Source organism: Podarcis gaigeae (genome assembly GCF_964106915.1).
Source record: "Podarcis gaigeae genome assembly, chromosome: 3".
NCBI lineage: Eukaryota > Metazoa > Chordata > Lepidosauria > Squamata > Lacertidae > Podarcis > Podarcis gaigeae.
This window is the reverse complement of record NC_139680.1, coordinates 28,842,203-28,869,964: the sequence shown is the minus strand read 5'-3', so window position 1 is coordinate 28,869,964 and position 27,762 is coordinate 28,842,203. Positions and strand designations below refer to the sequence as shown.

At 41.6% G+C, this 27,762-nt stretch overlaps 2 protein-coding genes across 4 annotated transcripts; one reads left to right on the top strand and one right to left on the bottom strand.

Moving 5' to 3' along the window:
* Window positions 1–221: 221 nt before the first annotated feature.
* Window positions 222–19,566, bottom strand: CPSF3 (cleavage and polyadenylation specific factor 3). 2 transcript variants are annotated; one of them, XM_083730300.1, is made up of 18 exons: window positions 19,372–19,566; window positions 15,399–15,462; window positions 14,604–14,701; window positions 14,256–14,384; window positions 11,101–11,278; window positions 9,902–9,991; window positions 9,100–9,250; window positions 8,778–8,953; window positions 8,251–8,409; window positions 7,266–7,412; window positions 6,492–6,644; window positions 5,202–5,310; window positions 4,822–4,920; window positions 4,463–4,557; window positions 3,952–4,039; window positions 2,591–2,660; window positions 1,763–1,859; window positions 222–424 (listed from the first exon to the last, which is right to left on the bottom strand). In XM_083730300.1, exons 1-18 carry the CDS (start codon window positions 19,440–19,442, stop codon window positions 320–322), a joined length of 2,079 nt encoding a protein of 692 aa, XP_083586426.1. In that variant the 5' UTR covers window positions 19,443–19,566; the 3' UTR covers window positions 222–319. The 2 variants fall into 2 exon arrangements, with proteins under 2 accessions (XP_083586426.1, XP_083586427.1); XM_083730301.1 differs by lacking the exons at window positions 222–424; window positions 1,763–1,859; window positions 2,591–2,660; window positions 3,952–4,039 and adding an exon at window positions 4,075–4,397 and having other exon boundaries at window positions 4,429–4,557.
* Window positions 19,567–19,610: 44 nt separating this feature from the next.
* On the top strand, window positions 19,611–27,384 carry ITGB1BP1 (integrin subunit beta 1 binding protein 1). 2 transcript variants are annotated; one of them, XM_083730881.1, is made up of 8 exons: window positions 19,611–19,718; window positions 20,276–20,487; window positions 21,154–21,255; window positions 21,920–21,998; window positions 24,003–24,139; window positions 24,688–24,780; window positions 25,392–25,541; window positions 27,019–27,384. In XM_083730881.1, the coding sequence occupies exons 3-8, from the start codon at window positions 21,184–21,186 to the stop codon at window positions 27,088–27,090; spliced, it is 603 nt and encodes a 200-aa protein (XP_083587007.1). In that variant the 5' UTR covers window positions 19,611–19,718; window positions 20,276–20,487; window positions 21,154–21,183; the 3' UTR covers window positions 27,091–27,384. The 2 variants fall into 2 exon arrangements, with proteins under 2 accessions (XP_083587007.1, XP_083587008.1); XM_083730882.1 differs by lacking the exons at window positions 19,611–19,718; window positions 20,276–20,487; window positions 21,154–21,255; window positions 21,920–21,998 and having other exon boundaries at window positions 24,692–24,780.
* The last annotated feature ends 378 nt before the right edge of the window (window positions 27,385–27,762 follow it).

The following is a 27,762-nucleotide window of genomic DNA, read 5'->3' as shown; positions in this document are numbered from 1 at the left end:
ATATATTTTTAAAAGATACACACAATTCCTTTGTTACAGAGGAGCTGTCCCTAATAATATATTATCTTACACATATAAGAGGTTGCATATTTCTGTTACTAGACCTAATTAAAAGGATCATTTTCTATAATACATTTCCATCTTATATCAATAAGTCTGCTATTGCCATCTGCCCACTTGGGGCTAAAACAGTTTCATGGCTAAGAAAAAGGTAAACGTACTTTGTTAAAGAACATTTATTTTTTAAAAACCACATTGAGAATAAATGGATTTGTAACAATTTTTCTATAGGCCCCAAAATATACAATGGACAATCAGTTTATTGCACAGGGGTGATGGCATCGTAGAGTCGCTGTGCAGCTAACTCCACCATTTCCCGAAGAGTTTCATCATCATCTTCACATCCTGGTTCATGGTCAACAGTCTAGAAGAGAAGAAAATAAGAATCAATTTCCAAGTCCCTAATTTATTTCTTAGATCTTCTTGAGAAGACTCTTTGCATAGAAGCCAGACAATTTTTAAAAAATCTAAACACCCACATAACTCATTCCATGAATCCAACGTAAATTTAGACTTAAATTCCCCTAACTGCTTTTGAAATGTGGTCGAAACTTTCAAAGGGCTACCACAAACCCCTACATCTGAGCCTAAATTGCTTTCTGGATCTCAGCCAAAGTCATACAATTATGTAGCCAGTTACTCTTGGTTAGTACCATTGGGTTTAACAGCCTTAAACAAGCTTGACAAGGTACTTTAATTCTAGGTGTTATGCCAGCAATAATGTGCCCAATTCATTCTCAATTACCACATTTTTTGCTCTATAACACTCACTTTTCCCCTCCTAAAAAGTAAGGGGGAAATGTGTGTGCATCTTATGGAGCGAATGCAGGCTGTGCAGCTATCACAGAAACCAGAACAGCAAGAGGGATTGCTGCTTTCACTGCGTAGTGATCCCTCTTGCTGTTCTGGCTTCTGAGATTCAGAATATTTTTTTTCTTGTTTTCCTCCTCCAAAAACTAGGTGCGTCTTGTGGTCTGGTGCGTCTTATAGTGCAAAAAATACGGTAATTTAAGAGCACGCAGCCTCAAGAACTTTGACTGGGTAGGTGGGTGTAAAGAATGCCATGAATGCTGAATTTACTGATGCTTGGTTGACTATTTCATACCTATATAAAATGTCTTATCAGGGAACATTGTTTGCCGTAAAGCAGCAGCATCCTGATGTAAGAAATACCGGAGATCTGCTGGGTTGTTCCTCTTATATTGAGAGAAGTAGAGAGGGACTGCAGGGGGAAGGAGGAATCAGCAAAAGTTGCCTCCCCTCCCCACTTCTCCCAATATAAGAGGAACAACCCAGCAGATCTCCAGCATTCCTTACAAAACATAATTTACTGTAATCCTTCTGAGTATTTAATTTATACACAGTACTTTTTAAAATTAACAATAATTGCAAGTTCCTTTATGAGCTTTAGCTGGAAAGTGGACAGAAATTTAAGAAACAATTCTACATCACTCTATCATTCTATTTCACACTATCTTCTAGCAAGTGTGATCAACCAAAAGGTTAAGTGTTGAAAGTGGAAATGCAATAATGAATTGGAAATCTTCTGAAAAGAACAATTTATTCTGACAATGGTCACCAAAATGCATGGTTAGATGTTAGATTTCAGAAAACCTACTGAGGTGCTGCATACATTCCTAATCATAAATCTCATCGGCTACACAAGACACAATACATCAGCATGAAATGTAGCTATAAATACCCGTGTATCCAATGAAAGATTTGCTGTTTTTCCATCCACAGTGATGCTCAGTACATTATCTTTCTTAGCACTTACACAGTCTTCTCCAAACATGTCCCTAGAAATGAAAGACTAATCATTAATAAACATAGAATGGCACCAAATTATATAACTATTTAACTACAGTGTTTTCTGTTTAGCAGTGTGATCCTTTGTATCAATCAATCAATCAATCAATCAATCAATTAATTTCTATACTGCTTTATATTTTTAAGAAAAATCTCAAAGTGGTTTACAGCATATTAAATCAATAAATCAATAAAACAATTTGAAAAAAGTCAAATATAGAGTATACAGTCAAAGCAACTTAACAGAAAACTAAAATATCATCTTAAAGATTTCAAAGTAAAACATTACAATGGAGGTCAACTACAGAATACATATTTAACATAGTAGGGCTGGGTGAGTGTGGGCCCTGCCCCCTAGGCCAGGTGGAAAGGGCCTTGCAGGGAGCGGCCTTCATGCCTCACAGCCGGGCGATGTTCCTCTGGCTTCTTTTGCAAAAATAAGCCCCACTGATTTCTATAGAACTGTAGCCTAAGAATCTAACTTTCTGTTTCAAACAAATTTCTAGAAAAGAACCAAATTCAAACCTTTTTAGAATGATTTCCATACTATTAGATGGATTTTAACACTTTAAAAATGTTGGGCCTTTCAGTATAACCTCTGGTCTAATTACAAGGTTATGAGCAAGCCCTCAAAATTAATTTTGTTCAATAACAAAGGTACTAAAATATATGATAGTTATCTTTCGTGGGAAAGAGAGGGTTATTTGATGTTATAACTTACTGAAGCATAATCTCCATCTTCTTGTGATATGCATCTATCTCTTCTTTTTTAGGAATTTTATGTACCACAGCTGGAAAAAAACCATACATTTTACATTCCATTGTAATTGCCATTTGTTATAATGTAGCTGGGCTACATATATGTAGCTATAATGTAACAGGCATTAAACAACAAGGAAAATATTGGCACATACTACTGAGTTCCTACATGTCTAAATGGTTTCTTGTACATTATTATGGAAATGAAGTTGTGCTTAGCTAATTCAGATCATGTTGGTGTGTGTGGAGGGGAATAGCTGGATCTGAACTTCATGCTGTAATTATTGGATTCATAGACATGCATTAGGTTATAGACAAGTATGATCATTTTATGGGCCGAATCCAGAATTTGCTGTCTGTTGCCAATTGAAGGGCTCCTTCTGTCCCTGGAAGGCTTTTGATTCACTGGAGAGATCCTCCTCACCAGTGGGGCAGGGGAGGACAATGGCTTTTGCAGATTCTCCCTTCTTTTTGAGGTCATCAGTGCCACCTCCCACACTTTTCCAGGGGCAAAGGGGAGGAAAGAGAACCAACAAGGTCTCACACACCTTCTCCCTGTGGGTGTGAAATCTGTATCCAAGCGAGACACCGAAATGAGCTTTGTGATGTTACAGGCTTCTGTTTCTTAACATGAAACGAGTTTGCAGCTTATTGGCATTTACAGAAGAACTATTAACAGCTCAACTTTTAATAATAATAGTTCTTCAGCTGGTACATTTAGGAACCAGGTTTATCTAGTACCATTTCATTGCAGATGATACTGTGAACCCACATTTTATGTGCATTAAGCTTGTGCGCATTCAGCTTTATGCACACGGCAGAAGTTTAAATTTTTTTTAAAGGGGGCTGGGTTCTGGGGAAAATGACTTTGGTAATTCCACTCGCCACTGAACCCATTTTGGATTTAGGCGTAAGTTGTGGGCTTACTGTATGTTTCTGCTCTGAAGATTAATTTCTCAGAACTTTAGATTCTGAACAAATTTGACAAATAGAATTCCAATTAATAATATGTTCTATGATTGACATGATTTAATTTAGAAGAATGTCCCTGTGTTTTAATTTACCTATTTGCACATGAAATTGACTTTAATAATGTTATATTATACATGTCTCAAAATCCAGTTTCATATTAAAGGGAGGAGTTTATATAATTCTGTTTATTTCAGCCCTGCTAAAAGTAATGGGAAGCCGGACAGTGGATTGTGTCTCAGGACCCTGGGCTTGGCAGAACTGTATTCTCCAATATAAAATTAGTTCACATCTTTTCACAGAAACACACACTATTAAAAGTATACTATATATACAAATAAAAAAGGGGAATACCTTTATGAATTTTGGGATTGGACTGAACTTCCAGTATCACTGTTTTTACAGTGTCTGCATACATATCATTAGCAGGATTTGCTACCCACTGGGGGGAGAAAAAGCAGAATGAGAGGGAAAAGCATGATTAAAGAGCACATTAATTGTAGGAATTCCATCTGAAGTAATTTTGTTTTCACCTTTCTACATTTATTTGGTTTTGTAGCTGGTTTGAAATTCTGGTTAAGAGGGAAACTATGTCGAGGGAAACTATGTCGGCTTTAACTATAAAGTTCAAAGTGGTTGTGACTAGGCTATTAGAATGGCTATGTTATGAGTCCGCCAATCTACTACATTCATCATTATCGGCCTTGCTCCCTTGTCCTACTGACTTCAAAGGCTTTGGTACCTGACATTCTATGCTGGGGTACCAAGATTATACCACTCCCTCACCTCAGGAAGCCCAACTCTGTTTCAAAGCCACTTGCATATTATCACAACAGTTATACAGAAACTTGTATTCTGTCCTTACCTCCAGCACCACCATACCCGGCTCTTGGACCACAGTAATGCTTTTAAAAACCTTCAAAGCTGGCTTATCCTGGGCTTCTATTTCTTTTATGTCACCTTGAAAAAATATAAAATACCACAATAAATGCCTCACTGCTTAAACATTTCTTGGGCACACTCTGTACATACCACTTGGGTGCATCTATTGCAACTCATGAATTCAAAATGGTCCTAAAATGTGCCCAACAATCTCTTCCAGCTGCACAGTGGGTTATGCTGGATGTTGTTTCAACAGTTTGTTGGCCATTACTGATCTTCTCATCAAGCAAGTTCCAATAATAATTTTGGAGAGACTTCAAGCGGCTTCCTCCAGTTACGCACCTGTTAGCTTTTGTAGCTGATAATAAAGCAGACTGAAAGAGCCTGTGTATGGAACAGCTTGTGTTTGTGTCACAGTGCTCATAGCCAGATCAGTGTAATCTGTTTAAAAAAAAATGAAAGCAAAAAAGACAACATTAGACCCTAAGTTGCTCCTCTGTTCATGTAGATTTCTGCCTGATTATTTCTTCATCTCCCTCCTCCCCACCAGCTGCATTGACCCACACCAGTTCCAGATTTTGGGGGCCCACATTCACAGGAGTAGAAAGAAGAAAGATGCAAAAGCCCTTTCTGTGAACAGGAACTCTATACTGTGTACATAAAGAAAGTTAGGGATCCAAACCAATGGAACAAGGATAATAAATGTTTTCACTTTTACTTACTGGAGAGGTCACATGGAGCAAGTATGTGATAGTTAAAATTTCTCTTAACTAGTATCCCTGAAACGCGCTGCCCTTGTTCTGGTTTCTTATCTGCTAGTGAGCCCATAACCTAGAGAAAACACGAGAGAAAAATCAAGACTATCAACAAAAAGTGTACAGGGATTGCAAATAGAATAGGTATTTTAAAATGGGTGGTGATAAAAAACTGACCCCATTTGAACAACTGAATACAGTGGTACCTCGGGTTAAGAACTTAATTCGTTCTGGAGGTCCGTTCTTAACATGAAACTGTTCTTAACCCGAGGTACCACTTTAGCTAATGGGGCCTCCCGCTGCTGCCGGAGCACGATTTCTGTTCTCATTCTGAAGCAAAGTTCTTAACCCGAGGTACTATTTCTGGGTTAGCGGAGTCTGTAACCTGAAGCGTCTGTAACCAGAGGTACCACTGTACGGCATCCCTCCTCAGTCAGTGTACTAGACTGTGTACCAAAATTTCAAGGTGAATTTACCAATAAGCATGACTTAAATGTTCCCATAAATTACAAAACTCCCTTTACAAACTCCCATGTTCTCTCTCAACTTCAGAATGGACAGCCCACAAATAATCCCATGATAGCTCTCTACAACTGGCCTATTCTCTATGATTGGCGTAGCCTTGTCCTTTTCAGAATCACTAGTTCTCCTGACCTCCCGACCGAGTAGTGACCCTGGGTGGGTTCATAGACAAAGAGTGTGCACGTGCATGTTATTTGAAGCTGTTAATATATTTCAAAGGCTTCAAACAACTGCAACCCTGCAATATCCAACAGCAGATTATGGAACATACTGAGCAGTGTACAGTGGTAACTCAAGTTACAAATGCCTCAGGTTACAAACGCTTCAGGTTACAAACTTCGCTAACCTGGAAGAGTTACCTTGAGTTGAGAACTTTGCCCCAGAATGAGAACGGAAATTGTGTGCTAGCGGTGCAGCGGCAGCAAGAGGCCCCATTTGCGAAAGCACGCCTCTAGTTAAGAACAGTTTCAGGTTAAGAACGGACCTCCGGAACGAATTAAGTTCGTAACTAGAGGTACCACTGTATTTGTAATGGCCTGTGGATGAGAGCAAGAACAAGTTTCCTAAACAAAGGCAAGAGGATGCTTTGCTTCATGACATAAGAGCAGTGCACTGTGTTCATCATCCAATATACTGAGTTGTCCTTTTGCAAGAATTAGATATATTTTTGAAGAAATAACCTTTGATGACGAGGTAAATGTGCATATTGTGATGAAGAAAACGTTAGCCTTTTACCTTGGCAAGCTTTTCTCCTCTGAAGTTTAGTGTTACGGCTTCAGTATTTCTAGGATTGTGGACTTCTATGTGAACTTCATCGTTATCCTCATATTCACGTATTACTGCCGCTTTCAGCCTGGCCATTTCATTCTGCTCACCATGAACCAATATCTGCAGGGAAAAGTCATTGTTAGTTGTCAAAATATAGGCACTCCTGATGCGTTGCCAGGAAAGTGGCAGCTTAGGGAAGAGGAGGAAGAGTGGTGGTGTCATCAATATGCGCCTGTATCCTACACCTGTATATGACTGAGAGAGCCCCACAAACCAGAGCAGCTTTTTTGAGTGGATGCTATGGGCTGCAGTGGGGGTGAAGTGAGACAATCCCTGAAGTCCACACAGCTCTTTGGAACTCAGCTCTCTTTGGATTGTTATTTGACCATTTCCCACATAATCTCCTCTCCCTTTTTCAACTACTTTATTTTCCTACCTCTTCTATCTTCTTTCATTTCATGTTCACTTGATTTACCTCCAAATCATTTTAGACATGTAAGTCACATATTTTCTTCCAGAAGCTACAAGCTTTACACACTGTTTACAGCAGCACTCTCAGGAAAAATCACTTTTGTTTCAAATGTGGCAGAAAACTTAAAGCATAGTTTATCACGAAAAATGAGTGGTGCTGCAACTTTGGATTACTGTTCACCTCTGGCTAATTAAAATGGAATTTGTTGAACTGGCATTGGGATTTGACAAAAACTGTACTTCTTGAAAATAACAAAAATAAACACTAACCACATGGGGAGGTTTTAGTGCCCGGATGAACTCGCTGGTTTGTTGGTAATCTGTGTGTGCAGAGAAAGAGATGTAATCCACAGACATCTTCAGTGGGAGTTTCTGTCCTGACATAGTTGTAATTTCTTCAGGTTCAGACATGATGTGCTGCAACAATAAAGAAAATTCACCCATCATATTATTTCATTCAGAATATTTATATGCTATTATGAAGATACACATTAAATATAAAGGTAAAGGCAGTAAAGGATCCCTGGACGGTTAAGTCCAGTTGAATTTGACTATGGGATGTAGGCACTCATTTCAACTTTCAGGTCGAGGGAGCCGGTGTTTGTCCACAGACAGCTTTCCAGGTCATGTGGCCAGCATGGCCAAACTACTTCTGGCGCAATGGGACACTGTGACAGAAGCCAGAGTGCATGGAAACACCATTTACATTCCCACCACAGTGGTACCTATTTATCTGCTCACACCGGTGTGCTTTCAAACTGCTAGGTTGGCAGGAGCTGAGACAGAGCAATGGAAGCTCACCCCATCGTGCAGTTTTGAACTGCAGACCTTATGATCGGCAAGTTCAAGAGGCTCGGTGGTTTAGACCACAGTGCCACTGCATCCCTACACTAAATATATACATGTATAAAAAACAGTCAACACAGAATTCCTTCCTAGCACCATCACACAACATTTCTATCTAGCAAAATATTGCAATTTTCCTATTCTAATGCAATTCACCGTGACATATCTAATCTCCTCTGGATATATTCCATCACTGGATTCCAGCTTTGAGATTTTTCATACCAGTGTTTCTTGGTATTCTTTCATTCAGAATAAAAAAAGGTACAAACTGAAGTATGCATCAAACTGTAAGTACAGGGACACCAAAACAGTAGCCCAATTCAGTCCAGATTCCCTAGTAAAACAATTAAGTCTTTTAAGCTGCCTGCCCTGTGTATTAACATATACCACTAATCAAAGTATACCTCACCTTAGCAAGTGTTCCTTCCACACAGTATCCTGCTATGATGACTCCATTCCTCTTGTCAGTACACCAGCTCTCAAATAACTCTCTGGATAAACCACTCTGCATCATACCGGGGGAAGCCATTACAACACTTGGGCCTATGTCATCAAAATGATCCATGCTCTAGGTAAACAAAGAATAATTATTATTCCATTTTATGAAAGTCAGAGAAAAGTGTTCCACCTTAACTGTTACCCTTGCTCTCAGGGACAAAAAGTCTTTTAGTGATGTATTTTTATAAAGGACTCTATGGGATCCTCAGTGAGCTCAAAGTATTTCTGCAGGGTTCTGGCAACAAGAATGGATGCCATATACATGAATCCCAGAAGGATGCTTATCAGATGCATGTTTAGTGCTAGTCCCAGGTAAGAGTTGCTGGTAGACTGAATTCTTCTGTAAAGGGTTTGATGCCCAATTTTAAGTCAGAATTATAGTTCTTCATAACCTTTCTATACATTCATGTTATTAAAATTTCATTTATTCACACTGACCTTCAGATTACTAATGTGCTTGAATACAAATGGGTTGTTGATGTTGATTTGCTTGCGGATTTTATCATTCATGGCATTGACATAGGTCTGATACACGGCCATGCATTTCTTTGCCAGAGAGGAAGCATAGTATATAGGTATCTCATGAAGCTCAGGATGATTTTGCCAGTATTCATCTAGGGTTTTTTAAAAAACAACAACAACACACAACTTTAACAAATTATGAAAACTAAGAACAGTAAATATAATTTAGATGGACATGTAGTTTTTTCAGACACACTGAACATGTAATGTTGGAAAGAGGTGATGTGCAGGTACATACCTAAAATCAAAAGCAATTCTTGTGCTCTTCCCAAAGCAAACACAGGAATAAGACCTCTGCCTCCCCTGTTTACAATATCATGTACAGTGTTGCAGAATCTCGCCTCCCTCTCCTCACGTTTTTCATGGATGTGTGTACCATAGGTAGATTCCTAAGGCCAAAAGACACACCATTAAAAATAATGATGAGACACATGACCAGAATGGCAGTGTGACTATGCCACAATCTAGTCACAGTTCCTATTTGGGATTACTAAAAACTGCCACTGGATCTGCCACCCACACTCCAGAACTTATGTACACCAACTGCTCACAAAAATAGGAATTGCTTCTTCAAACCATCAAAAATGTAATGAGTTGTGTCGATCGGCATGGCTGTGGCACTATACCTGATCTCAAACATGTCTAGCATGAGAATTTAATAAACCAGAGCTAAATTTTGATATATTGTTGTAATTTTCTAAGACAAGAGTGTACAACTTATTTTGTATGATTAATCATGAATTGTAGTATGACGATAAACTTTGCCCTATGATTTCCCCCACAAAAAATATTCTTAAATCATATTCATCCCATATATAAACATACAAATACACATATATGCCATTTAAGGGGTTTATTTTTCAAACTTGCAAAAATTACTTTTTGATCATACTTTATAAAATTACCAAAGAGCACTCCTTTTTTTAAGTGCACTGCACTATTTGCCCACTTCCAGAGTGTGTTAAATAGAGTTAGAAGAAGTGTGAACACTTTCTATGTTATTTGAGTTTTCACTTCAAATTATTATAGGAGAAGCTTACAATTATAAGAATATCTGGTTTAATATTAGGAATCTCAGCTGCCATCAAGTGCCTATCTTCTTGTCTTGAGAAGTCACCTGTGTATAAAAGCTTTGACAAAGAAACAATGCACACTGTAATTAGACAGAAAAACTAATATAAACCATGGTAAAAAAAAATCAGTTAGGTCAGTCTATTCGTTCATCCATAGTCCTTCATGGACCAAGCAGTAAATGCTTAAGGGGAAGCCTGTATCACAAAATATGATAGGAAGTTGAAATGTTGAAATTTCATGCATACTACTTGAGCACTACAGATGGATAACCCTTAACTTCCAATAACAGCTTATACCAGGGGTGAAGAACCTTTTTTAGCCAAGGGCTGCAATTCCCTTGTGAGCAAACTTCAACGGGCCACACTCCAGTGGTGGGCAGAGGCAGAGGCAAAAGGTGGGTGGAACAACCATAGAAATCTAGGATATGCTCACTGGAATTAAAGGAATCCCTAAGGATTGACTTCACATTGGCCTGGTAGTATCTACTTTGCTTAAGCAGGGTGACGTAAGTTGGATGTAATGTTTCTATAGGTTGTAAATGAATGAGATGCGAAAGCGGAACTTATTCTGCTGTTATCACTACTTCTGATGCTAAAATTACTTCTGCTGAGAGCCTGAGTATGTGCTAATCTTTCTATCCTGCAATAATAAAAGCTAGCAGTGTTTAAACCTGCTATTGTGTGGATTAATAGGTCCTTGGGAAGAACTGAAAATACCCATTTCCAAAAACTAAGTCCTTCATAATGGATCTGACATAGACTACATTCCAGTTGTACAAAATTCAGGTGCCCACACATTAAGAATAAACACACATGAACACATGAAAGCTTCTTCACCCTCTATCCAGGCAAGCAAGGGGCATTATCAAATTTTCAGCCAGCAAGAGGTATTATCACACATTCCTCCCAAGCTAAAGCACTCAATGAAGCCATGGAAAAGGGTCAGTGAGGGCTGGGTCAAGGGCCAGGCAGAGGACTGGAGGGGTGCAGTTCCAAGGTTCCCTACCTCTGACTTACACCATGGAGCTTTAATGTGACAGGTTTAATAGAAATGTGATGATGAATAAATCCTATACCCACAAAACACACTGAAGAGGTAAATTAATATAAATAAAGGCCCACTGATAACAAGCCTACTTGGATTATCTAGTGAGCTAAGGAAATACCTTCACTCCAGCTATTTCAATCATAAACATGGCTGCTCCCAGAACGTGGCCTGCGTGGTAACACCAGAACTTGATTCCTGCCACCTCTTTCACTTCATGGAAGTTGATAGTTTCTATTTTGTCCATGCTTTCTTCCAAGTCCGTCTCCGTATACAGCATGTCATCTGCTGATATATTGCTGTATAAAATAGTAAGGCAAAACGTCATCCTGTTCCCCAGTTTTTGGAGATAAGATTGTGCAGGACTCAGAAGACGGTCGCCACAAAGGGCACTTGAGATTACAGTGCAACAATGCAACAGGCAAACTTTCCTTTCCACAGGGACTTTTGCAGCTAGAAGGACGCTCAGTAATTAGAGCGGATAGATCCGCCGAATCCGGGAAGAGCAGAGGAGGAGGAATTTGTGTTTATATAAATAACAACTGGAGCTCGGACATTAAACAAATGGACACGCATTGTTCTCCTGACTTGGAGTACCTAGTGGTGAAGTGCCGCCCTTTTTATTTGCCACGTGAGTTTAATGTTGTCATAATAACAGCAGTGTATATACCTCCCGATGCAAATACTACTACAGCTATGGGTCACCTGCTAACTGCTATTAGCAAACAGCAGCGGGCCCACCCGGATGGAGCATTTGTGGTTGCTGGTGATTTCAATCGAGCCGATTTAAGGACTGTGCTTCCTAAGTTCCACCAGTATGTTGATTGTCCCACTAGGGGGGGAAATACCCTAGACCGAGTATATAGTAACATCATGCATGGATACAAGACCAAGCCCTTGCCCAATTTGGGACAGTCAGACCACATATCCTTACTTATGATACCATCATATAGACCTCTCGTACGCAGAATTAGACCATCAACTAGAGAGATACGAGTGTGGCCAGCAGGTGCATCCGAGCAACTTCAAGATTGCTTTCGGAACACTGAATGGTCACTTTTTGTGGAGAATAATGTGGACACATACGCTTCAATAGTACTGTTCTATGTCAAAAGCTGCATTGATGTCGTTACTACCACCAAACAAATACGGGTGTTTCCTAACAACAAGCCCTGGCTAAACAGGGATGTGTATCTTCTGTTAAAGGCAAGAAATGCTGCTTTTCACTCTGGCGATGCGCAACAGTATAGAGAAGCTAGAGCCAAACTGAAAAAGGGCATTAGGGATGCCAAAGCTATGTACTGCCGGAGGATCGAAAAGCATTTTGAGAGCTCCGACCCTCGTCGAGTATGGCAAGGCCTGCGACAAATTACAGGGCAAAATATTAAAAACGAACTGCCTAGCAGCAGTGCGCACCTGGCTGATCAGCTGAATCAATTCTTCAGTCGTTTTGAGGTGGGAACTGGAACCACCGTCACTACAGCATTGGCTACCAGCACATCATCAGAAACTATTACTGATAAACAACCATTTTTATTACAGACCTCCGACGTACAACGTGCTTTTCGGAGCATTAATATTAGGAAGGCAGCTGGACCGGATGGAATTATGGGACGAGTTATTAGGGACTGTGCTGCAGAATTAGCTGGTGTATTTACGGACATTTTTAATCTATCCCTGTTGCAGGGTTCTGTCCCTACCTGCCTGAAGACATCGATTATAGTGCCAGTCCCTAAACAGTCAGTGGTGGTATCTCTCAATGACTACAGACCAATAGCCCTAACATCTGTCGTTATGAAATGCTTTGAGAGATTGGTGCTAGATTATATTAAGGCTGGTCTTCCATCCACTCTAGACCCGTTCCAGTTTGCATACAGAAGAAATAGATCTACTGATGATGCTATTTCCATCGCTGTCCATACTGTACTGAGTCATCTAGAACGACAGGGAACCTACGCAAGGCTGTTGTTTGTGGACTACAGTTCTGCCTTTAATACAATTCTACCAGACAGGTTATTCCTTAAAATGACCAATTTGGGTATACATCAGAAGATCTGTTTGTGGGTAAGGAATTTCCTGACCGATAGGCCGCAGACAGTGAGAATGGGACCTTACTATTCTTCTACTCTAGTATTAAGCACAGGAGCCCCTCAGGGGTGTGTGTTAAGCCCCTTTCTCTATTCCCTGTACACATTTGATTGCACCCCACTGTATAAGTCCAACACAATCATCAAATTTGCGGATGATACAACAGTGGTGGGGCTCATTAGTGAGAATGATGAGGCTGCTTATAGGAAAGAAGTACAGGGGTTAATTCAATGGTGTAAAGAAAATAATCTTATGCTTAACACCAAAAAAACCAAAGAACTCATAATTGATTTTAGGAGAAAGAAAAGTGTATTTTTACCATTGCACATAAATGGCGAGGAGGTGGAGAGGGTTGGTAGTTTTAAATACCTGGGCATTTACATCTCTGAGGACCTCTCATGGACTGCAAATATTAATATGGTTGTGAGGAAGGTGCAGGGGAGGTTGTATTTCCTGAGAATGCTCAGGGGATTGAATCTATCTCAGCACCTACTTCTGTCCTATTATCACAGTACCATTGAGAGTGTCTTAACCTATAGTATATTATCGTGGTATGGGAGCAGCTCTGAAATGGATAAAAAAGCTTTACAGAGAATAATTAAAATTGCCCAGAATGTTATTGGGCTCCAACTACCAACCCTGGATGAGATCTTCACGTCTCGCAGCTTGAAGAAGTCACACAATATCCTGAGAGATCCCACCCATCCTGCTCACAACCTCTTTGAACTGTTGCCTTCGGGCAGAAGATACAGGACAATGAAAACACGAACCACACGCCTTCTGAATAGTTTCTATCCAAGAGCTCTGATTGCACTAAATAATGATCTCAGGGCCAGTTGTAAGAAATAGCAAGCAGTGAGTAGTAAGGAATGAGATAGGTTTTAGGTTATGCTATGCTTCTAATAGGTTATGTTATATTCTGGATTATGTTATGTTTTAATAGATTATGTCTGAATAGGATGAGAGTGTTGGAGATACGTGCAAATGTGTATGTGAATCCGGTCTTGGGTGTTTGATTTTCGTTGTTGTGTATACTGTGTATATACGGACAATGACAATAAATTTATCTATCTATCACTTGAGATTACAGGGCAACAATGCAACAGGCAAAAATATTACACATCCATTGTTCAAATTATGGCATCATTTCACAAAAGTTTTCTCCCACAAGTAAGAGGTTGAACTCACCTAACTTTGACATAATCTGACAGAAGCCACCTATAAATTGCTTTTGTAGCATGGGTCATGAAGGTCCTCCCTTTAAAACTTGTCTTCTGCAGAAACCATGGCAATGCCCCACAGTGATCCAAATGGAAACTGAAAGAGGCAAGATCAGATTTCAGAATCAAGCCATATAATACCATAGCATGCAGCTAGATCATTTGCTGTTTCAACAAAAGATCAAGTAACAAAACAGCTAACACTTAACACTTCAACATCAGCAAAGCTTAACAAATCTGTTACAGAGTCTCAGCATTTTAAAATAAAAATACAAAATTCCCCCCAGCCTTCGGCATTGAGCAACACATCACTTACTGACTAATCAAGAGGAGATCAATCTCAGCTGGGTCTATCAGATCAATATATGGAAGTGCATCCATTCCTTCTAGGCCAGGGTGGATTCCGCAATCAAGCTAAAAAAAAAGATGACCAATAACTGGATTTCTACAAACAACTGGCATATGGTATTAACACATACTTATACACTGATGATTGCTCTTTAACATCAAAACAGTAAAGTTTATGTTGCATCTTGATATTTCAAATGTTTAAAAGCATATGATCTTAGGTGTAACCCAAATGTTTATCCTCTCATTTGAAGGAAATGGGTGGGGGAGTGACCAGCACTGTTGGCAATGCTCCATAAAAGGAACACAACTCTGGAAATCCTCTCATCACATGGCTAGGTGTAATTACACAGGAAGTTTCCATGTCAGCTCAATGCATCCCTGCACTGTCACTCTGACAGTGTCGGCGGTGAGGGCTAGCCTGGCAACCCCCGCCCAGCACAACCCCAGATGTTGGCAATCAACGTTATGCCACTGCTGAAAAGTGAGCAATGTGGTAGCCCTACAAAACTTCTGGGGAGGGCTTTCCTCAGTCTGGACACTGAAAATGAAAATGTCCCGTGTCTATCCCAACTCATCAAAGTTCAGATAGTGTTTGTGTGGGCTGTGTGTGTGAAACGATAAAAGGAGAGAGCCAGAAGAGTCTCATATGAAAGAAGGGAATCCTTAAGACGTTTGCAGTGGTAGAATGCTTTGAATATTTACTGTCAAAGATGTGTCTACTGTGACAAAACGTTAATAAATAACTTAGATCAATGATTACCATTATCTTCCTTCCTTTAAATTCCAGAATAATGCATGATCTTCCTACTTCCTGCCCTGCACCTCTGTGAAAAGAAAATTGTGACAAATTACAAAAAACAATCAACAACCCACTGATATAAAAACAACTATATCTAACTGTCCAAGCAAAGTGATGTATTTGGTTTAATTCCATGGCCTGATTTGGATGTAATGCTAAACTATGGTTTAGCATTATGTGAACAGCCCTGGGCAAGCCTCGGGCTAATGTGCTCCCCAAGGAGAATGGAAGCTTTCATGTTTGTTTTTAACAATACATCTGAACCCTAAACTGCAGCTAATCTTGAACTATTGTTCCTTCAATCAAGCCTACTATTTAGCCCACATTTTGAAATAACTTCTGAGTAACTTGTATACATGACTAACCACAGTTTATACATGGTTGGGCATAACATTAAAAACAGTTAACAACTGAAGCAAAAGATTCTAATCACCTCCTCACAACTAAGATGAGAGAGCATGCAAGTCCAAGGCTTGCCCAGGTTCATTCATATTGTGAATTTCAACTAGGAACCCAGTTCAACATCTGCACCCATTTTCAAAGAGAGGAACCAAAATAGGCAATAATGTGAAATGTGAACTGAAACCTCTTGAAAGCCATGCTTTACAACAGCACAGTCCTAACCAGAATAAATCCTACTGAACTCAGTGGAGGTAACTCTGAGATAAGTGAAGACTGCAGCCCTAGTTAGTAAGTGCACATTTGGATATAAAGGCATACTACATTCTGTAATGAACTCAATTATAGTAAAAGACGTAGTTGATCATTTAAATCAACTCAACAATTATTCCTTCTATAGCTCATCAGATTCAAGATAATTTGGGAGAAATGACTTTCATTTCTTGCTCCACAGATTTCTAGAGATTTTGCAGAAAGTAAAATGGAACAAAACACGAGTTGCAAATATGGCTACAGGGGTCAGCTAGTCTAAAACGAATTTCACAAGGACACCTGTCCATACACTCTAAGCCTAGTCATTTTTTGCTTCTGCTGAGTCCTAAAGCAAAAGAACTAACACACCTCCTGCCTGGTTGCCTGCCTGGTTGCCTGCAGCATATCCAGGGAACTAGGAAAATGGTTATTTAGAATCCAGCTACAGAATGTGGTATTTAAAGTAAACAAGTCACAATTTTTATTCTAGCTTCATGCATGTCTATGGTGTAAATAAAGTAGCAGAGATGATTAAACAAATCCAGGATCACAGTGAAACAGGCTCATTCAGACATTAAATTATTATAGTTGAATGAAAGGTCATATGTCTAGAAACAAGGATTGTAGGTCACCTTTAAAAGATAAAGGGCTCCTTGTTGAAAAACAGTGAAAGAGAAATTATTAAGGGAGATGATGGATTAAAAATTAAGCATGAGCTTCCCATGAGCTGTTGAAGCTAAGGCCTTGTCTAGACAAAAGATGATAAGGTAATCCTGTCATGAAAGCAATGATGCTTTATCCATTTCGCTTAGCCAGCTAGAATGAAAGTTTCTATGATAATGGCCAAAAATTGTACAAGCTGCTGAGGCGTATAAGGATAAATTAGAAAGTTAGTGAGAAAAGAAAGGCTGCTTGACTTCATAGAGTAAATGCGAGCCTTGCAGGGTAAGGTCAAGAATAGATTCTATGTAGTAATGTATAAACTAGTTCTATCAACAGAGTGCTTTGAAAACCTTTCAGGCTGTTTCAGACTGAGGGCCAACAGTTATTGTAGCAACTTACAAATAAAAGTATACTAGCCTACTTCCTAACAACTTAGAGAAGAAGGATCTACTGGGAAATGAATCACTAGATCTACCAAACCCACAAAATGGTGGTGACTCAGCAATTAATAAGATGAGAGATACACATAGCCCTGCAGTAGGGGGGACTGGACCTGTGGGGGCATGTCTCATGTCCAATCATAACAGTAAAACATAGCAGCAGCATGTGACTCAGCATTTTGCTCTGCCATCTCCACAACATTTCTGACGACAGGCTTCCAAAATAATACCTGACAGCCTGAAAGGATTCTCATTGCTATGAATGAAAGAAAACACAAATTCCTATTGACACCTTGTCTCATGAAGCATTTGCCAGAAGACACAAATGCAGAATATATGAATGGGGGAGAAATTCTAGTAGCACTGAGTTTACTTCCTCTAAGAGACCACTGGAAGCTGACAGACTTTGTATTATTGTCTTTATTTACAAAAATGCAAACTGACAACAACTGCAGGGACAAGGCAGGCAACTGCTACTAGGGAGAAGGCCAGTTACCCCACATCAGATCCCCATAGAGTTCCTGCCCGCTCAATGTGGGCTCTCAACCAACTCATAGCTCTCTGCCATCTCTAAAAGTGCTGCTTCATCCACTTAACACATCTGTCCCCTATCCAAAGCTTGACAGAGTATCTCCTTCAACACCACAGAGAGAATCCAAACAATCAAGGGACCATCTCCTGACTCTAACCACGATCCCCCATAAAGCTTGAACCCTGGACTGTGAACCAATAATTGCTTAACAACATCATGTTTGGGATAAATAAAACCCCTATGTGTGTGTATATATAGATAGGATTAAGTATGTACAGTGGTACCTCGGATTAAGAACTTAATTCGTTCTGGAGGTCCGTTCTTAACCTCAAACTGTTCTTAACCTGAAGCACCACTTTAGCTAATGGGGCCTCCTGCTGCTGCCGTGCCGCTGGAGCACGATTTCTGTTCTCATCCTGAAGCAAAGTTCTTAACCCAAGGTACTACTTCTGGGTTGGGAGAGTCTGTAACCTGGGGTACCACTGTATATGTCTGTGGCTGGCATCTGTCTTGAGAGGCAATGGAGGAGTGTGCCTTTGAGAGTGAAGTCAAACCATTGGAGAGTTACAGAGCTTGTTGTGGCTGTAGAGACCAATACACTAAATAGGACAGACATGTTTTGCTGCAGCTGGGGCAGATATAAGCATTTGGTTATGCTGCTGTAGATGCACCATGGTGTTTCTTCTCTCTGTATGTCTGCCTTCCTCCTCTGGTTGCTACTGTAGACACACAACTTGTCTGTCTTGTCTCCAGGGACTGCAGTCATCTGCAAGGGTTGATGTTGCCAGCCTTCCTCATGTCTCGCTTGCAGACATCTTTGTAATGAAGAGTTGGTCTGGTGCCTGAAGCCAGCTCCCTGCAGAGCACTGTCCTTGGAGATCCTGCCATCTTCCATTCTGTGGACACGACCAAGCCAGCGTCGCTGAGACAGGAGTGTGAACACGCTGGGAACGTCTTTGTTTGAGATCTCTCCCGCCGTGTGATGCCCAAAATCTTCCTGATTTGCATACAGATATAGATAGGGACGCGGGTGGCGCTGTGGGTTAAACCACAGAGCCTAGGACTTGCCAATCAGAAGGTCAGTGGTTCGAATCCCCGTGACGGGGTGAGCTCCCGTTGCTCGGTCCCTGCTCCTGCCAACCTAGCAGTTTGAAAGCACGTCAAAGTCAAGTAGATAAATAGGTACCGCTCTGGCGGGAAAGTAAACGGCGTTTCTGTGCACTGCTCTGGTTTGCCAGAAGCGGCTTATTCATGCTGGCCACATGACCTGGAAGCTGTACACCGGCTCCCTCGGCCAGTAAAGCGAGATGAGCACCGCAACTCCAGAGTCGGTCACGACTGGACCTAATGGCCAGGGTCCCTTTACCTTTATAGATATAGATACTCTCAGAGGTTTTATTGATCCAGAACATGATACTGTTAGGCAATTATTGGTTCACAGCCCAGGTTTGAAGATATCCTTCTCCTCCCTCCCTCCCCCTCTATATATATGAGAGAAATGCTTTCGTGAGGGTTTCCAGAGACAGACACGGGAGCCCTTTAAGCCCTCTGCGCGCGAGGAGGCAGAGCGAAAGAGTGCGCATGCGCGCAGCAAGGGCGGTTGGTCAGCCGAAGGCCGCGGCGGCGCGAGACCGTCCCAGCCACTCACAGGGGCCGAATCAACAGCTGGTCGCTCTCCTCGGCGGGGATGAACGCCTCGGTCCTTCTCCTCGCCGCCATCTCCGCGAGGAAGAGGCACGGCGCGCCCTCTCGGCTTGGCCCTCGCCGGCACCTGTACTTCGTCCACAGCCTCGCTCGCGCAGCCGGAAAGTGAGCGTTCCCTCTCCATCACTTCCGCACCATAGAGTCTTTGCGCTAAAAAGCATAGGCTTCGAAAAGTCCTAGAGCGGAAGAGGCAAACAGAGCCGAAGTTCTCCGACGCGACGGTTGCTACCCGGAAGCAGAACGGGGAGGGGCTTCCTTGTGCAGAGTATTTCATTGTGGTGGGAATGAAAGGTAGGGGTCCTTTTTGGGTCAAGTAGGGGGTGATGCTCCTGGTGCCCTTTCAGTTCTGCTAAGAGCAGGGTAACTGGGTCAGTCTCTGGCAGCAAAGCCAACGAAGTGTCTTGTGGCTCCTGAAAAGGCTGACCGACTTATTTAGGTAATATAAAGTTTCATGGAATGGAATCCACATTGCCGGATCCACGAAGTGCAGTGGTACCTCGGGTTACATACGCTTCAGGTTACAGACTCTGCCAACCCAGAAGTAGTACCTCAAGTCAAGAACTTTGCTTCAGGATGAGAACAGAAATTGTGGTGTAGCGGCAGCGGGAGGCCCCATTAGCTAAAGTGGTACCTCAGATTAAGAACAGTTTCAGGTTAAGAACGGACCTCCAGAACGAATTAAGTTCTTCACCCGAGGTACCGCTGTATATTCAAAGGTGGCGAGTGAAAGAGGATTGTAAGGAGCGAGGTCAGAGAGAAACAAAATGCAGAAAACTCCAGGCAGTGGAAATGATGTTGTTGTTAACAGTGACCAAGCTGTTGGTTTTTGTTTCCTTTCCTTTTGGCAGGATTTGCAGTGACTGCAGCAGCGGCGGCTTTTTTTGCTGTGGTAATGTAGTGAGGCGGAGAAGCTTCATTTGCTGTATTTCTGCCTGCGATGTCCGCTGTTGCTGGCATAAAGAAAAGGAGAAGGGAGAAAGGGGAGGCATCCCTCTCCTGAAATCATGTGGAGAAAAATTCAGTTCTGAAACGAGCCAGGCTCATTCCTTCCACACTGCAGGTAACGTCAAGACCAGTACAGACAGCACTCTAGTTTTTCAGAACACCTTCCTCCATTAATTGTACTTTTAGTGGAGAAATGGGTTTCAACAAAAAAATCTGTGTAAACCTGCATGTTAAATATTACGTATTTGGAATATTTACAAACTGTTAAACCATAGAAAATGTCATGGTGATGTACAATAGCAATAAAATGACGATAAATAAAACAGATAAAGAGATACCAAGTATTGCTAGTGTGTCAGCTTGTCCTTCTAGGAAAGTCTGTAGAAATAGGAAATTTGTTAGCATCCCTCGAAATGTACACAATTTTAAAGGAAAGCATGGTTCTACAAGCATTCATACTGTTAACATTGGAGTAGTGACAGTAAACAGCGGCTTTTATAATATTTTGAAGAACCTTTGTTTGTGTTTGGAGATATATATATTCATTACTAATAAGCAGAGATCACAATCCATTAAACATATATTTTGTTTTTCAGTTTTAAACTTGGCATTGTGGAAACCACAGCTTGACAGTCATTTAATGACAGTTGCTTGACTCTGCCTTTTAACTGGCAAATTTGAACCTCCATAACAAATGTAAATATGCATCTATGAGGTGTTTATGTGTATGTAGAATTGGAGTTATAATGGGGTGGCAAACAGGACTCTCTTTTCTTTACAGTATTCTCGCTGATTCTATGTCAATTAAAAAATGTTCAGAAAAGGAAAAAAGCGGCATAGTAGCAGCAGTTCACAAAGCAGTGAAATCAGTACCAAAAGTAAGGTAAGCAAATTTGGGTATGCCTCCTTGAAAATTGACAAATTTTAAAATATATTCATATCAGTCAGTGGAATGTCTAACTAAATTCAGAATATTTCCCCCTTCTGTTATCCCTTGTATGACATTGTGGAAGTTTGGCATCTTCTAGATGGTACATTCAGATATCCTAAAGATATCTAGAGTTAGGGATGAATCTACATTTACAAAAATGTTATACAAAAATGTTATCCTTTTTGTTATACTTGCTATTTCTTCATGCAGACTTGGCATTCAGAATGAGAATAATTGATGTTACTAAAGTCAACCAGCTAAATTAAAAATTGCACATATTTTGTATCATTATGACTAAGAAAAATAACTCCTACAGTTATCTTAAGTCCTATAAGCATAGATGCAGCCACTGAAAGTGAATAGTAAATGATGAAATACTGCTTAGCTTGTGGAATAGAGAGAATGAAGGAATTTAAAGTGTTCTTATTGTTGGTGGATGTTGTACTGCAATGTGATGTGTTATTCCATGGCTGCATTTGGATGTAACAAACTATGGTTTATTGTTATGGGAATAAGCCTTCATTAATCATGCTTGTGGTTTAATTCATGCCTTTAATTCATGAGTTTATAAGAAAGCACACATATAACGCTTTCATATGTATTCTTCCTTATCTAGTCAGTGGATTCCAGTCTTGGTGGGCTTTCACGATCTAGTACTGTGGCTAGTCTAGATACAGACTCAACAAAAAGTTCAGGTAGGAAATTGATGATGGCCTAAAGACATCCTGTTATTTGTCAGAATAGATGAGTTTCATAACTAATTGGAGCTGTATCTAGAAATGTGAACATGCTGACACAGAACTTTACTAATTTTTTAAGCAGAAAACAACGCTGAGTCTGCCGTTACTTACAAATTATTACATCTGTGCATATACAAATAAAATTATGTAATATACACCTTTGCAGTATATGTATCACATTTTTACCGTATTTTTCGCCCCATAAGACACACTTTTCCCCCTCCAAAAATGAAGGGGAAATCTGGGTGCGTCCTATGGGGCGAATTCAGGCTTTCGCTGAAGCTTGGAGAGCGAGAGGGGTGGGTGCGCACCGACCCCTCTCGCTCTCCAGGCTTCAGGAAGACATCCGCAGCCTGGGCAACCCTGCAGGAGGTCAGGCAGGGCTGTCTAGGCTGCGGATAGCAGCCTGCTTCCTGGAGCGTCGGGCGCCCTGAAAGCAGAGCGCCCGGCGCTTCGGGAGCACATCCGCAGCCCGGGCAGCCCTGCAGGAGGTCCGGCAGGGATGTCTAGGCTGCGGATAGCAGCCTGCTTCCTGGAGCGTCGGGCGCCCTGAAAGCAGAGCGCCCGGCGCTTCGGGAGCACATCCGCAGCCCGGGCAGCCCTGCAGGAGGTCCGGCAGGGATGTCTAGGCTGCGGATAGCAGCCTGCTTCCCGGAGCGTCGGGCGCCCTGAAGCAGAGCGCCCCGCGCGCCGGACAGACATCCACAGCGTGGGGAGCCCTGCAGGGGTTCCCCGGAGGGCTCCCCACGCTGCGGATAGCAGCCTGCCGCCGGGCGGGCGGAGCGCCCTGAAGCAGAGCGCCCCGCGCGCCGGACAGACATCCGCAGCGTGGGGAACCCTGCAGGGGTTCCCCGCAGGGCTCCCCACGCTGCAGATAGCAGCCTGCCACCCGGCGGGTGGGGCGCCCTGAAGCAGAGCGCCCCGCGCGCCGGACAGACATCCGCAGCGTGGGGAACCCTGCAGGGGTTCCCCGCAGGGCTCCCCACGCTGCGGATAGCAGCCTGCCGCCAGGCGGGCGGAGCACCCTGAAGCAGAGCGCCCCGCGCGCCGGACAGACATCCGCAGTGTGGGGAGCCCTGCAGGGGTTCCCCGCAGGGCTCCCCACGCTGCGGATAGCAGCCTGCCGTCTGAGGCAGACATCGGCCAGCCCCACAAGCTCAGGGAGGTGCAGCGCCCTTCCTCGACCTGGTTTGGTTTCCCCGACCTGCTTTTGGGGGGGAAATACGGACGAAAAATACGGTATATTATGTCAATCTGTGTGATTTGTTGTCTTTTTGTATAGATCTGCTGCCTTTACTACTTTGTATAATTTCCTCTGTATCTGGTAGTTCTATGGATAGGCAAACAGCTAGACAGGACTTCAGAATCCTGTTTTGTTCAGGATGGAAACTTTACTGGGCAGCTCCTCTGCCTTTTGAAATTTCACTAGAAAGTGTTCCTATTTTCAAGCTTACATTTGGTGTAATGTTGTGGTCGTACCATGTTCTGAGGTTTCATTATGCTTCCATGTATCCAAAGCATACAAACACACTTGGTTTTATGCTCTGTATTTGCAGAAACCTCTGGTACCCCAATATAAGAAATTTAAGTCATCCCCACTGATTCCGTTCTGCTTTCTTGCAAGATATTTTAATGTGGTTGGAATAAGCCCGGGGAAAACAACAAATCACTTTTAGGTGACACTTCTCTTTCTTTCTTTTTAAGAAAAGGGACACAATTCAACATTTTGTCCTCACATTTTTTCCCCATCCTCCCCCCATGTGCTCCCCAAATCCGTCCTGGGGCTTTCTCAGTGCAAGGGGGGGCGGTATGGAGACCACTGTTGCACAACAGAAGTAATTCCAGTTGCAGTTATTTAGATAAATACTACCCTGAGTCAATTTTAATGGTGGAATGCCCAATAAGTTTGCCAATTGATAAAACGATGGAGTAATGGTTTAAATGTCTGCTTCTTTATAGGCCAGAGCAATAGCAACTCAGATACTTGTGCAGAATTTAGAGTAAAATATGTCGGTGCCATTGAAAAACTGAAGCTTGATGAAAGCAAGACTTTGGAGGGACCATTGGACTTGATAAACTACATAGATGTGGCACAGGTAAAGACTGACTTTGGCTATATGACCCCTTGGGTCTTTTTATGGGGAAACTGTGGCCCGGGGAAATTATCTTAGTTCAAGCCATCTTTATTTTTAAGAATTGGCTTCCAGTTCTGCCGAGTTCCAGATGACTGTTCCTCACTGGTATTGAAAGCGGGGTTAGGAGGCTGGGAAATTGGCTGTTTTCAATAACCTAACATTTGCTGTGGCTGATGATCTCAAGATAGAATAGCTGAGCAAGGGAGTTAAAAAAAGGAATATGCTCCAGAAAACTTTGGCTTGTTTTTGAATCACTAGAAAGCATTTATTTCTGTTCTGCTTCAGAAACTTAGCGTGTGTGCAGTACCTTGGCTTCTGCGGTGTAAAATGAAGTAGCAAAGTATCTATCATTGTCAATAAACTTTCATGGAGCTATTGTCACTCTTTTGACTTATTTGAAGGCTGTTGCTGCTTATTTATTTACATGAGAACATACAAGTTGTATGAGACTTGTTTTGTCATCAAACTTTATCTGCCTACAATAATTCCTTTTTGTTTTTCCCCCAAAGCAAGATGGAAAGCTACCCTTTGTTCCAGGGGAAGAAGAATTTGTTATGGGAGTTTCCAAGTATGGTATTAAAGTCACAACTTTGGACCAGTATGTAAGTTGTTCCTGGTTTTAAATATGCCTCATTCAAATTCTCCAGTAATACCATCTCAGAATATTTGTGACTATAATTGTGGTGGTATTTTTTTTTCTCCTGAAGATACCAAAATGGACTTTGATTATACGAAGAATTCCAAGTTCTGAGTTTGGCGTATTGAAATTTAAATCCAACTATTACAGTTCTGTTTCTTTGCAGTAATAACCTTTTTCCTGTTAGACACACATTACCATCTTTTTGTAGACATTCTTGACTATAGTCTTTATTGCCTTTTGCACAGTTCACTTAATAACAGATTTCTGTATTCACTCCAGATTTTTTTAAAGTCAATCCGTTCAAAAGCAGATGGTTTCTGGCTGATATAGACAATTTTGCTACCTACAAAATAGCTTTATATGTGCTAGGAGGTAGAGAAAGTTATGGGTGATGGCCAAGGGAATTTCTAGATTTGGGAAACTTCATAATTTTAAGTTTTGGTAATTTGCAGTTCTGAAAATTGATGTTTTAATTTACTCTTAGGTTGTCTTTTTTGTTTTTGTGATTTATATTGTAATGCCCATTGGCTGCAAGCAATAAGAAACTGACAAATTAACACATGGCATTTTCAGGATGTTTTGCATAGACATGCGCTCTACCTAATTGTTCGGATGGTCTGCTATGATGACGGCCTTGGGGCAGGGAAGAGTTTACTGGCTTTAAAGACAACTGATACGAACTATGAAGAGTACAACCTTTGGATATACCAGTGCAATAGTATGGTAAGGTTCATGCTTTAAAAAACACTTGCTGGATAATTCTAGGTTGACAATAAGTCATAAAATATGCAAAGAGCTATCATATGCTTGTGCCTTATGTCTAGCTACATGTACTGGACCAAAACATGACAAAATAGGTTTGTACTATTGGGTTATACCACAGAGCCTAGGACTTACCGATCAGAAGGTCAGCTGTTCGAATCCCTGTGACGTGGTGAGCTCCCATTGCTTGGTCCCTGCTCCTGCCAACCTAGCAGTTCGAAAGCACGTCAAAGTGCAAGTAGATAAATAGGTACTGCTCCGGTGGGAAAGTAAACGGCGTTTCCGTGCACTGCTCTGGTTTGCCAGAGCAGTGGCTTAGTCATGCTGGCTACATGACCCGGAAGCTGTACGCCAGTTCCCTCGGCCAATAAAGTGAGATGAGCGCTGCAACCCCAGAGCAGTCTGTGACTGGACCTAATGGTCAGGGGTCCCTTTACCTTTACTTAAGACATGATTTGTGGCACACTGACCAGATAGGCCAGGCACCGCTATATGTGCAAGTGTCAGAGCGACTCTAAATTGCATGTGCATTTGTTCCTGCCACAGCCCTAACCTTCTGTAGCAGAAACAGTGCAAGTAGCAAATGAGCAGGAGCCCATGTTAGAACAAGATAGTGGCAGTCCCGTAATTTCAAATTAATTGCATATGCTTCTTTGGCACATTTATTTTCTCCCTGTCAATCACTCTACCCAGATGCTACTTACAGATTTGTGGGATAAAGTACCCCCTTAATTAAATCTGTAGCTTTATTAATTAAAGGTGGGTGGCATCACCAGTTCACCGGGCTTCAAGTGGAGATTTGAACCACTAGGAGAGCATAACAAACACTAACCTTTATTCTCATAGCTTTGTCGCTGCCATATATATTAACTTTAAATGCACCAGCCTGGCTTTCCAAGTGCCCATATGCATGCTAGCAAATACTGCACTAATATCACTTGGTGATAGGCTTTGAGTTTAAATGCCCTGGAGTCCTATACTGGCAACTGCTTGGTAAACAAGGGAAACTCAGTATACACGCAGGAGCTGTCCCTCTGTTAACAAATAGCCTATCTGGAATATCAAACTCTGATGATACGTTTCTGCTGGCAATTTCTAAAATAGCAAGTCTTGTTTGCAAGTCACATTTCTGGACCGACCCCACTGCTCTACATAGAATGCTTTAGATCAGGGATAGGCAACATGGTGCCCTCCAGATGTTGTGGACTGGAACTCTAATTACCTCCGCCATTGGTCATGCTGGCTGGGGCTACTGGGAGTTGCAGTTCCAAGTACCTGGATGGCACCACATTGGCAGCCTAGCTAAAGATAGGAAATGTCATCAAAGCAATGCATGCTATAAGGGAAACGCTGAAACTTTGAGATGGGCTCGAGGCTGAATGCGTCTTCATGTTCGTGAAAACAAGTATGAGCAACTCTTTCTGTTTATAAAATGCAGGAACAAGCTCAAGCTATTTGTAAGGTGCTGTCAACAGCCTTTGACTCTGTTTTAACATCCGAGAAGTCCTGAATTTCTACAGCTGCACTTCATGTTGAGAGGAAGGACTGCTTGCTGTGACTGCAGCAATTGGAGAAGAATGAAAACAAGTATTTTGCAGTAGATGTGAACTTTTTTTGTTAACTGCTTGAACATACTGTTCAAAGGAATGAAGTTGTTGGTTTTTTTGGTAAAATACCATTTGTTTGTTTCCCAAACTGTCACTCAGAGCTCAACTGCCCGTGCATGAGTTTCTGTGCTAAATATCAAATCTTGTGTTTAAAAGATTTATACCATTTTTGTAAATGAATAAAAAAATCAATAAAAGACGTGTCTTTCTAAATATGGCCTAATCTGACTACCCACAGACGCCATTGCTTTTAGCAGTGGCAGCAAAAAAGGGAAAGAAAGAAAGAAAGAAAGAAAGAAAGAAAGAAAGAAAGAAAGAAAGAAAGGGGTCGTCAGATACAGTAGGTCTCCCTTTCTGCTGGTGGAGGGGGAGGCCTGCGCCTTGCTGCAGGTATGGAAACTTACTGCTACCCTGCTGGTAGTAATGACAAAAAGGGATTTAAAAGAAGGTGTGTCAAGGGAGTCTTTGAATCAGCTGGATCCAAAGCCCTCTCTTTCCCATGTCTCCAGCACAGGGAGGAAAGTATACTGGCCCTAGAGCCTAGCATATCTGTTTGCCTTTCAGTAGAATGGCTG

Excerpts from the sequence above, each read along its gene's own strand:
- CPSF3 (XM_083730300.1), bottom strand. The coding sequence starts at position 19,442 with ATGGCGGCGAGGAGAAGGACCGAGGCGTTCATCCCCGCCGAGGAGAGC. Across the intron at positions 14,385-14,603 it reads GATCTCCTCTTGATTAGTCA|TTTCCATTTGGATCACTGTG; the intron begins GTAAGTGATGTG and ends TGCCTCTTTCAG. Across the intron at positions 9,251-9,901 it reads AACCAGATATTCTTATAATT|GAATCTACCTATGGTACACA; the intron begins GTAAGCTTCTCC and ends TTTTGGCCTTAG.
- ITGB1BP1 (XM_083730881.1), top strand. The coding sequence starts at position 21,184 with ATGTTCAGAAAAGGAAAAAAGCGGCATAGTAGCAGCAGTTCACAAAGC. Across the intron at positions 24,140-24,687 it reads ACTACATAGATGTGGCACAG|CAAGATGGAAAGCTACCCTT; the intron begins GTAAAGACTGAC and ends TTTCCCCCAAAG. Across the intron at positions 24,781-25,391 it reads TCACAACTTTGGACCAGTAT|GATGTTTTGCATAGACATGC; the intron begins GTAAGTTGTTCC and ends TGGCATTTTCAG.